Below are 15,710 nucleotides of genomic sequence, written 5' to 3'. Positions count from 1 at the left end.
ATGTGGCTTGAGCAGTGGCGCAGAGGTTAGCTGCAAACCCGACGACCCGTGTTCTATTCCCGCTCGTGCCCAATAACAGCAGAGAATATTTTAACCGGTCCTGGGCCTCCCCTAGGTTGGTTTAGCCTTAAATGAGTACTGAATGCGATGTTTAAACATCAACACTGGGGAGACAAAGGCGACCGGGCATGGTGTTGCCAACTCCCCCACTTATTTGCCGTGACCACCTTCATAGGTAGCATATGTTATAAAGAGTATGGATTCCTGCAGTCACGAAAGCTTCAAAACAAGATTATAAAGGTCCCCTTTATAACATATGCTACAGGCCCCGCAATAGCTTAATCCGGCACTGGACGGAGTGGCGGTGGCGTCTTCGAAGACGCAGTAGACCCAAGTAATAATGATTTAAACAAAAAATCCTCGTTTTGAAAATATCTTTTCATGTTTTCTCAATGTTCTCCCAGTGGCGCTAATCGGCGTCACATTACAATTAGATGAAGGATCCTTGAGAATCGCTCAGAGAGCAGTGCAACCCTTCGTGTTACAGTCCACAGAAGTAGATGTGACAGAGCTACCTCTGAGATACCATCAAGTGAAGACAAATTGTCGAAAAAAATAAACTGGCGGTCAGTGCGTCGGTGCTCGCTTGCCGTTCATCGAGGGATTTCTGGGTAAAAGGATTGAAATTTGCGCTGAATTCAAACAGAGAGATCTGATCACAACCGACATGGCTTGAGACAAGTAAATTATTTCTGCATCTAGGTAATAACTCAAATGGAATGTTAGTTTAAACACAGATAACAAAGCCTTAAATATAATGCTTTGGCATTGAAAGAGAAATTGTTATACATTTTAGATATTATTTTGAGATGCCACTCGGTCTGCATTAAGAGCTGAGAGGTCCCTCAAGCTCGGTAACCACTGGCTGTGGCTTAGAGATTCGGCTTTGTAGAATATAAAAATTGGCAGTGAAATGCATTCTCACTCCCGTGCTGGTCTCCTCTGGCCCTGCTCTCCGGAGTAGGCAGCGTGTTCTGTGCAGTGGTGATGCTGGGACAGATGCAGCGGAGGAAAGTCTCAGGATGAGACACCATATGCGTTACTGTGCACGGCCGCAAGTTTTGGTTTCATATTTTACCGTATCGTATTATACTGTCTCCTAGTTTAGCCCTATCCTAGTTTACCGTATCATAGTTTACAATATTATATTTTACCGTATCGTATTTTACTGTCTCCTAGTTTAGCCCTATCCTAGTTTACCGTATCATAGTTTGCAATATTATATTTTACCGTATCCTATTTTACTGTCTCCTAGTTTAGCCCTATCCTAGTTTACCGTATCATAGTTTACAATATTATATTTTACTGTATCCTGTATTACCGTATCCTATTTTACCGTCCCAAATGATGAAGTCCACGCCGGTCGCAGAAAGCAGCCGCATGACATTTCGGCTCGTGGTGTGCATGGTTTTCTCGCAGCACTCTCCGCGCGTTCGCGATCTCCCTGCCACGGGAGGGTGTGGCACACGCGGGGTGACCGATCGGAAGCAGATTCACGGCGCGTGACTTGGTGCTGTCCATGCCGAGATACGCCCCGCGCCATCTGACACCTTCCCCGCATGCAGCTCGCCGGCGCACGGCGCCCCACCGAAGCAGAGTCTCTGGGCTCTGGCTCTTGGTTGAGCAACTTCATTGAGCTATCATTTGTGGCCAGGTCGCTTCTGAAAAAGAGCTACATAGCTCAGTGGGCCTTACCTGGTAAAATAAAACGTTTTGTTTCATTACCGCAATGGTTATTATGAAAGGGGTCTGCCGGATGTAACAGGATCAGTGAGATATTCCCAAGGATATCTGCCACCAGGGTTGACTGAGATGATCAATGTGAAGGATATTGCCTGAGTGGAGAGAGACCAAGAGAGAAAATTCAAGGTGCCTACTTTGAGAGAAAGAGTAGCCATCATCTGCTCACTTATAATGGTGTTGGCTGTTCGAAATTTCACACCATTTTCTCAAAGCCAGACTCACTCCTGCGATAATCAGACACCAACGCAACTCCCGTGAACATGGCTACCCGGCGCCGGAGAAGGCAGCCGAGGCGTGCGATGCCTGCCCAGGGGGGGGGGGGGGGGGGGGGGCGGGCCTGTGTGTCTCCTGGAGAGGTGCGCAAATCTGACTGCACGCATGGCCATAGGTAAGCGTCGCATTAACCAGGCCACGTCCGTAAAGCTGGCGGGCCACAGCCACGTGCCTGGGGGAAGTGATGGTGGCGCACGGAGGCTGTGACGCTGTCCGATTGCAGGCTCGGTGTATCCTGACAGGGGGACGCAGTGCCAGGAAATATAATTAGCTCATCATTAGACCTGAGAGCCGATGGCCACTGCTCCTGTTACAGGACGCCTTGAAGCGGCTGGGCTTCATGCGGGCGCTTTCCCGGCATACTCATCGTCTCTCGCCAGCCACAACAGCAGCAGCAGCAGCGTGAGGGCGCATGGGGCCGATCGCTGGAGCTGGCCATGGTGACGCAGGGCAGGTAGCAGCGAGGGCTGCCCCCCGCCTGCCCGGCAGCACAGATGTGATAGCCAGACGGCCGCATCTTGTCGCTCAGAATAGCTCTGAAATCCATACCTTGCCATCTGAGTGAGTCTCTGGCACTCGCTGTACCTGGATTAGCCGCATTGGCGGAGCAGTGCGTGCACCACGGAGAGTGAGGAGGAGGCGAGACGTGCGGAGACATGCGGAGAGACAACTCCACCGCGCCGCGCTCACTACGGTGGTGAGCGGCCGGGAGCCACCTGGGGGCCATCATGGTGCAGCCCGACGGCCTTCCATGATGGCTGCGGGGGCCGGCGTTGAAGAGATAGAGCGGTGGGCACGCGGCGAGGAGAGCGGAGAGGAGGAGGACGATGGAGCAACGGTGCCCTCGGTGAGTGAGTGTCCCTAGTGCTAACGGCTCTCACGTGCGTGCGTGTCTGCGTGCGTGTTTGCTCGTGGAGTTGTGCATGTGCGTTCATATGAGCGTGTCTATGTGCATGTGTGTGTGTGTGAGAGTACATGTGTGCATGCGTGTGTGCGTGCATGTGTTCATGGGGGCGGTAGTGTCGCGGTTAGCGCGCTGCGCTCCGAACCTGGCGACCTGAGTTCGATTCCCGCTCACGGCCAACACCAGTGACGATTATCTAATCTTGTCCTGGGCCTCCCCCAGGTCGACTCAGCCTCAAAATAAGTACCTAGTGCAGTGTGTAAACATTGGCACGTGATGTACATACATTATATAGGTTGATTAACTGTGAATAACCCAACCAATAATCGATATCCATTGTAATTTATATTAACCCCTCCCCTTTGGTCTTAGAGGGATAAATGGGATAAATACATTGAGTTTCCACGACAAACCTTCCTAATTGGCTGTGTCGGGTGGTGGCGGGTTTAACGACACATTTATATTTATGTGATCTAACCCAAAAAAAGCCTCTATTATGAATAATATTGGTCGCGAAAGCCTACGTGTTAAACTGGGTGTGATGTTGTGAGCAGTTTGGTGGTTAAACACAGCATGGATGGGACAAAACAGTGGCTGGTATAGACCAAGTCCTCAATATGGGAGGAGAAATCAACGAGTGAAGTTCACAAGAACACGAAAAGTTCACAGGAACATGAATGTATAGATGCAAGTGTGTATGTTGAACTTCTTTTCCATTTTACGTCGCCAACCATTCTAATGGTATTAGTGATAGAAGAGCAATGAGGCGACTGAGCGCCGCCTGTGCGTGACAGATCGAAGTGAATCAGTGAGCCTGAATAATACATGTGGCTGCATATTTTTAAAAAAATTTACATTTTTAAGTTTTCAGAAAATGTGGAATTTTCCCTCTTTAAGCAGAAGTGGAGAGAGCCCAAAGCGCCGCTCGGGTTTGGAACTTCACCGTCCCATGCACCTCCTCTCATTGTGCGTGCTCCCATTGTCTCGTGCTTCGTGTCTGACGGGTGCCTCATCGTCAGAGGAAACAATATCGCCTATTCATTACAACACAAATGAAAGCATCATTGTTTGATAGATTTCTGCAAGCCTTCTGTGTTGTGTTCTTAAATAATTTCCTGTAATTAATTCTCTCAGTCATGTTATTGTGTCATCAGCAAATCTCACATATGTTTGTGCTTTTATTTAGCCATTCCAATTTCTGGAGAGAAAAAAAATCGAGTGTCGTTTGTGATTAACGTCGACAAAAGTGTGGCTCCTTGACTGACCCCTTCTACCCGGGGTAAAATTAACTGATTCATTGGTGATGCCACTGCTGCATTGGCACAAGTACAAATAATACTAACTCAACACGTTCATCAGTCATACTTTGGTCTTAAAAATAAAAGTATCTTTATCTTAACTTCTATCTAATATGTGCGTTGAGTTAATGTATGATTAATAATTAGTTTGTTTTGAGTTAGATCATCGTGTAGTCGGTGTGATGTCAGCATTAACCCCCACCACCACCCAGTGCAGAGCCAATCGTGGCGTCTCGCGAGGGCAGACGCCCCAATTGCGTTGGGTTTGCAGCAAACCACCGGATTGTTGAAGAGTGTATTAGTTTTTATTTATTACAGCCAGCATCATTAGGTTTTTACAAAGCTCAGCTCTTGCGTGCGTTTGTGTTTTGCTCTCGATAAATATGAGATAAACAGAGTTGTCCTAAATAAGTTTGTTTAACGTTTGAAGATATCTGTCAGAGGCACAACTGGAAAACACATTGGAGTGCGAACACTGAGGGCTATATTGAAGTCGGACCGGGATTTGCGTGATGACGTGTAGATGTGGACACGAGCAGCTTGGAGTACTTTTGTAAAGCTGAACTGAATGAAGATGAACAAATCGATGTGCCCAACGGTGAAAGTGTTTAATGAGTGTGCATTACCTTCTTTGACATATGGATTAGAAATAATTTAATTGACAAAATACATGGTACAAAAGCTGAAAAGTTTGCAACGAAGTGTGGAGAGGTACATCCTCAGAATGACAGTAAGAGGTAGAGAGAGGGGCATGTGGATCCGAGAACGTGTGCACCGTCATCACTTCGTATTGCCAGTTCGGAGGCATCATATTGGGCAGGAGACGTCATGTCTAGAAGGGATTAGTTATTTTTATTATGCTTGTTTACCCAGGAAAACCTTTTTTTCAGGAGGGTCCTGCCAAGTTTTTGCAGTAGCAGGCAATGGTTGTTATGTAAATCCCGATTGAGTAATCTGCGGAATAGTTTCTAAAACTTGGTAAATTTGGACCGTGACACTGGCACACAATGGCCTACCCTTGCGAATGACGTCATGGGGATCTTTAGCATTCACTGTGAAGCAGACGGCGCTCAGTATCAGATGGTTCATCAGGGTGGCAGCTAGATTCAAAACGCGAACCTCTGCAACAAACAGAGCACGCGTTACCTCTGGGCCATGACATTTGCTCGTGTGCCGGAGCTGGATGGATCGTTACATCGCTGTAACACGGGCGGCAGTGAGATGCCTTCATCCAGCAGTGGCTCGATCACGGCCGATAATGATTAAAAGTAGAAGTGATTTTTACAATGCATCAACAAACGATTAACTTCTCACAGCCTCGTTGAGAAACCATTAAGCGTAAAACGTTAGGAATTTGAGTTTAAAACTCAGAATGGCTGCGCCAGTCAGAGCCCGCGTGAATACCCAGGCCGGCCTCTCTCCTCGTGTGAGCAGCGCTCTCAAGGGAGTGTGTGCGTGTGACACATCCCATGCGCGAGCTTCAGCCATCCCATTCAGCGCGCCTTCTAATGTAACGATGTCAGAATCCAACGAGAGGAGAAAATGCGCTTGCCAGGCTTCCCACAATAATGGAGCGATGCGAGCATTTCTTGTTGCAGACACGCGTCGCTCTGTGGCTGCGCTTTGTGAGCGTGAGCTCGAGTCTCCTCGTTTAAGGAGCCAGCAGCCCCTGCGGTAGCGGGCGAAGCAGAGAGTGCGTGCCCCAGGCAAGGCAGAGGGTGTCAATTTACTAACAACTTAATTCCTTATCAAATAATTATTTCAACGCTGCTCACACACTGAGACATGGTAAAACACAATGTGTCTGATCGCAAAAACTTCACGTGCACTGTCTCGGACCGTGTTTGTGAACATAAGGCAGATCTTAAACACGGTAGGACCAACACTTGGGCCGTGGCTGATCATTGTTTTAATGCGGTGGGCTCACACGAAATTGATTTCTCTAAGACAAAGGTACTTTGCAAGCCCACTGGCTATCAACAAAGATTCGTTCATGAAGCCATCCATATGTATAGAGTATAGACAGACACATTTTCAACTGAGAAGATGAGTACAAACTGAGCAATCATTGGAAGGACGTTATTAACCAGTTTAAGTCATAAGTGGCTGTGATGTTTTCATCCTACCTTTCGATGTTAGCAGTTATTTTCGTTACATTAACAGATTAAATTTCTAAATGTCTCACTCGCACAGCCACCGTTGCTCGTTTTCCTCGATGGTGGCTCTCCGATCTTACATTTAAATGCCAATTGTTCACTTTAACATGACTAGCCCTGCCCACTTCGCTTTTGACCCTTGGGCTACACCCATTTCAAACCTTTAAAACAGCCTGCCTCAGCAGCTTTCCCGCTATTTTTTCTCCTGATGCAGATTGCTTGTGTTGCGATCGACACGTCGTAGTTTTTTGTTATTCTTTGTTATTTTCTTTGAACCTATCTACGTGACTTTACCAAAAGTACCAAGAATAATAACAAGAAAATACATACTTTTCTCCATAAGTTACGATCTGTATGTTGCACTTTTTTTTCTATCATCATCATCAGCAGCCATAGCCAATTCAACGAAGGCCTTCCCAAGTCACTGCCACTTCTCGTGATTCTGCAATGTAATAATCCACTGCACACAAACTTCTCACTTCATCTCCTCGGTGTAATGTTTCTATTACCTTGTACGAACAGTCATATGTAGACCCGAAAACAGAGTGCATGGTTAAGACACACGGACGCTACAGAACACCAACATCAATACGTGAACTTAAAACTCTTGCCCCATTTCCGTGGCCACTCGGAATGTCAGCCCAGGTACAGCCGAGTTCCGGCTCAGGATCAGCACCAGTGCCCAGGTCTGGGTCACCACACCCCATGAGCTGCAGAGGCACCCATGGGCCCAGCTTCTCCCCGACGTCCCTCTTCTCCCTTCCTGCCCTCCGTGGCTGGATTGCGGTGGGATCTGGACAGCGATCTTTAACAAAATGTAGTTTAAGGTCGGCATAGGTTGGGTTAGTCTAATATTAGATACAATCTTGAGTTGAAGCTTTCGTGACTGCAGGAATCCATACTCTCTGGTTCTTTCGGTAAAGTCACGTGGACTGAAAAAATAATGAAATAAAAGTAAACACGACGATTCGGTCGCAACACAAGCGTCCGTCTTCAGGTGTGCGACCAAAACGTCGTATTTTCTTTTATTTCATTATTTTTTCTGTCTACGTGTCTTTACCGAAAATCAAAAAATGTTTGAACTTTTCCACTGTGTTACCTTAACACAAACACAGACGGGGAGTTGAACAAAATGAGTGGCAGAATCTTGCTTCGGCATTCACCCCGTGATGTCACATCTGCTTGTGAGATCGTGGAACGGTTTGGAAACCCAGGGGCCCGTTTCTGGAACTGCAATGGGACCGCTGTGGGCATGCCGGGCCACCATGGAGATTTCGGTCCTCAGACCCAGCCTGGTGCTGGCATTTTACCAACTTGGTTCTCCAAACCTTAGCATTGAGGCCTGAGATACAGACAAGGATAGTAGTCTTAGTTTGTGAGTTCAGGGCCAAATTATTTGCGTTTGTTGAGATCAAGCCTTGATCCTTGCATTACTCAGCTACTTTACACTGGACCTTACACAGGCAACACACAGGACATCACCTCTTCACATTCAGCTACTCACGTTTAATTTTTAACGTGCAGTGAATTATAATATAAATGAAAATGTATAGCCCTTTGACAATCCACTGCTATATGAAGGCCTCCCTCTGCCATTTTGGTTGTAGGGGTTGTTTGACCATACTTCCCCATGCTGGTTAGTGTGGGTTGGTGAAGCGACCACCCAGAACTGCTTTTGATACCACTGATCACTGGTGTTATCCGTGACCAAATATGTAACTCAGAACACGGAGTTCACAGTGCAGTGGTTATGGCGAATGCCAATGGTAGTGCATTGTCTAGAGACGCGAATACATCAAAGTCGTACGTCTCGTCACATTTGAAAATGACATAACACTCATCGTTAATGTTGCGTTAAGCTCATGTCAGTTGCAGGCTACACTTGTCTTTGTGTTTGCGAACGTGCAAATGCGTTATTAAATCTTAACCAATAAACCTTCAACTATCTTCATGAGTGGGTTCATCTTCGTAAAGGGTCTCCCCATCTTCATTCTGAGTTTACGACGCTTGCAGTCCATACAATCTGGATGCTTCCGTGGCTTGTAACGAAACAGAACATAATACTTAATTGGAAAAACAGTCAATGTTTATTTTTGGTGTTTAGGAAACTTGGCCTTGGGCGGTTTGCGATGCGCGCTGGTCACGCGGGAGTGGGGGTAATGTATTGATAGCGAATCGGTTTTAAATAGTTGGGTCGTGCCATCCGCCATGCTGGTGCTGAGCATGATCCAAAGTGGTCCTCCACTGTTGATTGATCGCGGTGCATTGCTGTTTATTCCCCGTAAATAAAGCCATTTGTATTTTAAAACAACATGTCCATGTGTGTAATACACGTTGGGAACGGTGGTATCGTGGTCAACGTACTGCGCTACGAAGTCAGCGATCTGTGTGATTCCCGCTTACAACCAATAAGACTGATGAATAGCACCTCCGATTAGCATGGTTGGCTACATACGGTGCGAAAGAAGTTCAATATACATATTCATATTTTACAAGTCCCGAGCCTCCCCTAGGTCGACTCATCCTTAATTGGGTGCCTGGTATGGTGTGTAAACATCAGTACTGGGGAGACAAATGTGCTGGCCATCCACCCCTTTGTCAACCATGCTGGACTGCATAAATGCTCACGAACAGCACTTGACCCACAGTATGTTAAAGGCTACATGAGGGATCTTTGTGTAATACATACCTGCATGTGTACACACAAATATACCCATGTATATATACACACAGACATACACATTGCTCAGGATGGCCATCCAGCCCAAAGGTGGAGTTTTGCTTTTCCTGTCTGAAAAAGAATTGTTTTAAATTTCACGTCCAAGTCAGTGCCAGTTTTGATATTGTAACATATACACGGTCATTGTCTAGGTAACATAATTAAAGCCCAGCACGCAGAAGCTTGTAAGTTAATGACTACATTACATAAGAGTGTTTTTTCAGCTTTCATGGTTTCTTAGTGTTCATACGCAGCAGGCTGGTTTGATAGATGTAACCGCCGCGTCTGACGTACCTGCCTGTTCCTTGACCACGCGTGCCGTATGTATATATGTTGTGCTGATGTTAGCTGGATGCGTTTGATCGACCAAGAAGCAACAATTGCACTCAATACTATGAGCATAGAGGAAATAATTAGCACTGCCATACGACAAAACGATATCGAGTAGTCCGACGTTTCAGGTAATGGTGCTTCTTCATAAGAGATAAAGAGGGCAGAGAGATTCACCAGTTTGTTTTTAGAGATCGCCTGGGACAGTAAGAAAGTTGAAAAATTAACAAACAACTTTTATTAATTGTCATTCATGATTTTCCCATCAGCAGTCACTGCTTCGGTAAACGTAGTCTTTTTGTTTAACACGTAGGCTTTCGCGACCAATATTATTTATAATATACGTTTTTGGGTTAGATCGAGTTATTTATAAATGTGTCGTAACCAACCACCACCCGACACGGCCAATCAGTAAAAAAGTGTCACGTTGACAAAGACAAATAGTTCACTACTTTAGCCCACCGGTGTGTTGAAGAGTGAATCCACAGCATTTACAATTTCTGAGTACGACGTTTCGCTGGTAATTACATCATCCAGCATCATCGGGCAATTTGCCAGAATAGTGAAGCCCTCAATTGCTCCCGGTCTTAAATAGAGCAGCCAACAGGGTGCCGTCGTCATAACAATTGACTGATTACTAATCTATTATATAATTACAATACCCCCCCTCCCTCAAACCACTGCGCCTGAATGAGTTAAATGATGACGTCACCCCGCTGCTGCTCTATTTAAGACCAGGAGCAAGTGAGGGCTTCACTATTCTGGCAAATTGCCCGATGATGCTGGATGTAAATACCAGCAAAACGTCGTACTACAAAAAATTTGTAAATGTTGTGGATTCACTCTTCAACACACCGGTGGGCTAAATCAGTGAACTATTTGTCTTTTGTCAACGTGACACTTTTTTACTGATTGGACGTGTCGGGTGGTGGAGGGTTACAACACGTTTATGAATAACGCGATCTAACCCAAAAACTTTATTATGAGTACTGTAGTCTTTTTGGTTAAACGGCGTCTGTATTCCATATTTCTTCTCATGATCGTTAATGTACAAATAGTTTACCCATTTGTAAACTTCAAACGTGAAGTAAACCATGAGAATGCACTAATAAACCAATTCGAAATAAAAGTAACATATTTTGTCGTGTGTTCAAGTAGCCGGGCAGTACTTTTTATGAAAAGTCAACATTGGCGTTTCCTGGAGGTCACCGTTGCGAACGTGCGCGGGGCGTTCATCGGTGAGCACGTTCACGCGAGGTGGCCGCGGGCTCGAGCAGGGGGGAGACATTGTTCGTTTTGTTCGTTTTGTTCGTCGCGCCCGCGGTGCCCGTCCTGGTCCCTCTGCACGCCCTCGCACCGCGGCAGCTCTAATTGTTTATTGCGCTATTCTTAATTCTTTAGCCCTCGCTCGCTCCAAACAATGATCTGTTTGGGGAAAGCAAAGGAACAAAGACGCGCGTAATCGCGGTCGTCCTGGAAATGCCCGCATAAACCCGCGTCGGGCCGCTGTGAGCGCCGTCGCCGAGTAATTGTCGTCTAACAGCAGGGGCATTGTTCTGCCGAAAATTGCGAGGAAACGCACCTCCCTGTCCTTCAAGAGCGCAGGCGCGCACTGCTTGAAAACGACTCTGCAGGGCCAAGGGGCTGGCACCTAATGAGGCCTCACCTCCATGCGTGGGGGGCACACGGAAGCTCACTGAGAACCCTCGCTCTCCGTCCTAGTCGGGGGAGACATTTCGGCAGATGAATAACGGGAGCATGTGAGAGCCAAATTTAGCGCGAGTGAGCGGCGCGCTCACCGACGCGCTCACCGACGCCTGGCAGCGCAGATGCGGGGAGAGCTGCTCACACCGTGGTGGCTGTTCGTCTGAGGAGCCGCTGCCCCTGCTGACTTCTGATCGCCAACGCTTTATAGAAGCGAAGTTTCGGCGGTAGAGGCTGCGCTGTGTTTCATTTTCGACATTCGCCATCTGAGATTGATTGATCGCGGGCAGCCGTGTCGTGCGGCGACTCGCGATCGATGATAACCCTGCGATGGGCAGTGCTGGGCGCGCACCAGACTCATCACCGCAGCTCAAGCAAAGCACTCCTGAAAAAGGAGTTTTCTAACTCCATGAGGTTGTATTTTATAAAGAGTATTGCTCTTTACCAACTGATGATTTTACACTTTGTATGTATGTTGAACTTCTTTTGCCAGGTACGTAGCCAACCGTGCTATTCGTGAGTCCCTAATCCAGAGAAAGACAATATATTTTGCGAGTGTAGGCCATAGTAATGTTTCTCTTGGAGGTGGATGTAGCTCAGGACGCAGCTATTTAACCAAACACCATCTTCATTTAAATCACAAGTAAAAATAACTGAGAGCTCTGGACTGATTTTGCTCTAGACTGAGCTCTGCTTTGGACTGATTTCTTAATTTAACCGTGTGATTGCCCGCTGAGATTAATTTCTTGCTCCAGGGAGGCACGAGTAAGGCACAGTTATTTTTATTTGTGATTGAAATGAAGATGGTGTTTGGTTAAATAGCTGCGTCATGAGCTACGTCCACCTCCAAGAGAAACATTACTATGGCCTACACTCGCAAAATATATTGTCTTTCTCTGGATCAGGGACTCACGAATAGCACGGTTGGCAACGTACATTGCAGAGTAGAGCTCTGGACTGATTTTGGTTCATGTTTATTATAAACAGCAAAAATCATTCGCTGTGATGGCGATTAGTGCCATTGCTGGTGGTGGAGGCAATTGCACCTTTTCTCTGATTACTGCACTAACTGCACTAACAGATACCGTGTTCAGCAGCATGCAGATGGTACCCTGGCTGGCTTGGCACTGTGCCATATTTTGTGACAACGGTGACAGCACCGACTTCGTTCACGTAAACTCGGCTCATTTACACAGCCGCCCTTGTGGCTTCGAGGCCAGTGCAATGGTCCAACAGTGCTGAAGTGTGGGTTCGCATCCGGGTTTCAGCTGTACATGAGAAAAACCAGGTCCTCAAGTGTAACGACTCGCTTGTCTGAGCCTTAACGCCGATGACCGTACTAAAACCATCTCATTTAACTTCTTGGTTCTTTCGGTAAAGTCACGTAGAAGGGAAGTAATAAAATAATAAAAATAAAACATAATAAAATAATTTTATTTTATTACTTCCCTTCTACGTGACTTTACTGAAAGAACCAAGAAGATGAATCCCTGCAGTCACGAAAGCTTTAAATCGAAATTCATCTCATTTAAGTTGGTTTTAAACACAATTTTGCCAAATTCCACGTCTGAGAATTAAAATAATCGGGTTGACTGCAACTTACGGCTGACTGGCATGCCACAGCGCAGTGACCAGAGCCACACACCACGTCACGGCAATTTAAGCCAAACTCTCGTTCGTGGGATTATTTCATCATGTTTCAAGTTTATTTAGTTTAGCTAGCTGTGAACTTAAGTTACCAGGATCGTCTCATTTGCAAGGGTGACCTCGGTCACCAAAATGATAAAAGCTGAACAAATAAACTTAAGTACATCAACAAAGAAAATTGTTATCAGAACAAAGAGAGCTGTGTCGTGTGATAAATCGAAATATTTCAGAAACATAAATCAATGTTAAATAATAACATTCCTATGCAGGAGAGAAAGTTTGTGTAGGGATCTTCTGCCCATGGGGGTTAGGTAAGAGGCCGCTCGGATGGATTACAGTTCTCTAACACATGATGCAACACCGATAGCACAACAGGACTAAAATTGGAAGATTTGCTTAATTTTTAAATAAGTAAATTTAATGAAGTTAGCAAAAAAAGGAATGAAAACAACATCGACATTCCCGGTCAGTAACGCCTTGAGAGGAATAGGACTGACCACGTGCTGCTGTCCCGCTCATTAAAACATCCTTCCGACGACTCCAAATAGGGAAAAGGGAGGCAGGGGGTTAGAGACCACAGCAAGGGGATTAGCCAGGAGAGAGTTGGAGTGTGGAGGATGTGAAACAGCGATGGGGATCTCCGAGACGATGGCGGTGTGGTTATTCCATCGCAGGATCGTGAGAGGTGCGGTGGCTTGGGTAGGCCTTCATCCAGCAGTGGGTTGACCATAGCTGATAATGAGTATTTAAGGTTTCGCACAATACAGTGATTGACCTTGATTACGTGTTTTATTGTATTGTGAGTGTAACTTCTGTCTCCATTTATAGAGAGCTGGTTAGCCTCCATGGGCTTTCATCTGGCTTTAACTAAGCATACTAATTAAATAATGAGACGGTGTTTTACTTCGATTTCCCGTGCCACGAAACTACTTCTGCACGTGAGAACACTGGGCCCATCTCACACCGCGGCTCACCACCCACACCACGAGTGCTACGCCGCTCGTGGCGATGAGTTGGGGGCGTCCGGGTCAGAGGGTGGCACTCCCCGCAGCGAGCGTGACTCTCCGCTGGCCGAGGCCGAGGGAGCAGGGGCTGAAGTGGCAGCCCCGTTGCCTCGGGGCAACGGGGCTGCCGCCGCCGCCGCTATTAATAGCTCAGCAAAGGCCACTGTGCCCGTGGGAGTTTCTTCCGGCGGGTGCCGGGAACTTGACCTTTCCTCCGCCGCTGTGTTTCCATTCCCGGCGAATACCTTTAGTGGAAGTGCGCGCTTTAAACAAAACACAACAAGGCTGACGCGATGGGCTTGAAGAGTCACGTGCGGAGGGTGAACAGAGGCAGCCCCGAGAGTCACGGACTTCGAGCACAGGGCTGCTGACGCTACCTCCATCATCACCATTGCCATTGTTACTGTCGTTATTGTGATCATCTTCAATTATTGCCATCATAATTAATTCGTAATATCATCATCATCAAACTATTAATCATCAACACTGTCATCATCTATCAGTCAATCATCACCATGATATCATCAAATGGAATTTGAAACCAGTGTCCGGTTGCATAAAACACCACCAGTACTTCGTTTTGTCCTTTAAAATAGTCCAAATTAATGGGGATCATCCCTTTCTGTGTTTTATACAAGAGGGCATAGACAGTTGTGGTTACAAACAGGCACCCACACTCGGCTACCTTGAGCAGCCTCAGAGTCTCGCGGGGTGTGCACCCGTTGCATTCGCAAACCCATAGATGGGGTTGGATATCAAAAGTCGAGGTTTCCCACACACGATCATAGCGTCAATGGGTATCACCATCAAATCAGTGCCTGCGGAATCCCATTAATCTCTCGCAGCCATTATTAGACTACAAATAAAACTCGGTGAGCAGGAGCCGTGTTTGTGTTCTTGCCTCTCAGCCAAGATGCTTATGTAATGTTCTCACCACACTCACCCCCACCACACCAGCCACATCATCACTTATGGCAGCAGTAACAGCAGCAGATAGAGCAGCAGACACAGCAGCTGTAGCAGCAGATGTAGGAACAGCAGACAGCATCAGTAGACACAGCAGTAGCGGTAGCAGCAGCAGACAGCAGAAAAAGCAGCAGCAATAGTAACAGCCTCTACAGCCACAGCAGCAGCATCGGTGGTTACCACACCAGCGGCATTTTAGACAGAGAGATTGCCTCTCATTCCCGAGAAGTGTATTTCTCAAGTAAGAGCTCTGAGTGACTGTACTGGCTTGCCACTCTGCAAGGCTCACATCGCTACAGAGACCCCCTCTGTGGCGATGATGGGGCCCTGCTGGCTGCATGCGCGGACACCGCACTCAGCCGACCGGGTTGAGGGACACGTGACCATGGCGGGATATTTGCGAAAATGAGCGGTGAGCGCTGCGCAACCACAACGCACGAGAAGTGGCCATACCATACTAACGTGCTTGCTCGCTCATTCGTTGGCTCGCTTGCTTGGAATTCCCACAGCGGAATCCACTCCAGACGTGAGCGGGCACGGTGCCGCGAGTGCACGGGGTGACTTTCACGTGGCCCCGTGCATCCCGGGGTAATCGGCCAGCACTGGGACTCGTCGAGAAAATTCCGGCACACGGCCGGCGCGCCCACAGAGGTGGCTCCCATCGTGCCGGGAGGAGCGTGCCGGCCGCGGTGCAGCGAGCGAGCGAGGCCCCTGGCATGGGTGCCCATTTCTGCGCGGTGCGCCGCGTGACGGATGGTGCCAAGGGCTCACTTGAGAGATACGATGATTCTCAAGAGCTTGCACGCCGTTAGCAAAGCAGGACGCTGACAGCATATGCCGGTTTTACAAGCATTGTGCGGTTAGACGGGCTGTGTACGCACTCACACAGCAAGGGTACTTGCATCT

General features: G+C 47.3%; 1 protein-coding gene across 5 annotated transcripts in view; it reads left to right on the top strand.

Annotated features, from left to right (window-relative positions):
• LOC133352476 (chloride channel protein 2-like) overlaps positions 1–15,710 on the top strand; it is a 113,041-nt gene that overhangs the window by 41,891 nt on the left and 55,440 nt on the right. For 2 of the 5 annotated variants that reach the window (XM_061568141.1, XM_061568145.1), the window contains exon 1: positions 2,710–2,923. The exons of 2 other annotated variants lie outside the window; for them this stretch is intronic. In XM_061568141.1, the coding sequence (XP_061424125.1) occupies positions 2,828–2,923 (96 nt within the window). In that variant the 5' untranslated portion in view covers positions 2,710–2,827. Of the gene's footprint in view, positions 1–2,709; positions 2,924–15,710 lie in introns of those variants that run through there. One more of the 5 variants, XM_061568140.1, reaches the window with a different exon arrangement.

This window comes from Lethenteron reissneri, chromosome 40 (assembly GCF_015708825.2).
Source record: "Lethenteron reissneri isolate LAM-NWPU_2019-01 chromosome 40, ASM1570882v1, whole genome shotgun sequence".
Taxonomy (NCBI): Eukaryota; Metazoa; Chordata; class Hyperoartia; order Petromyzontiformes; family Petromyzontidae; genus Lethenteron; species Lethenteron reissneri.
This window is presented reverse-complemented; position numbering and strand designations above follow the sequence as displayed.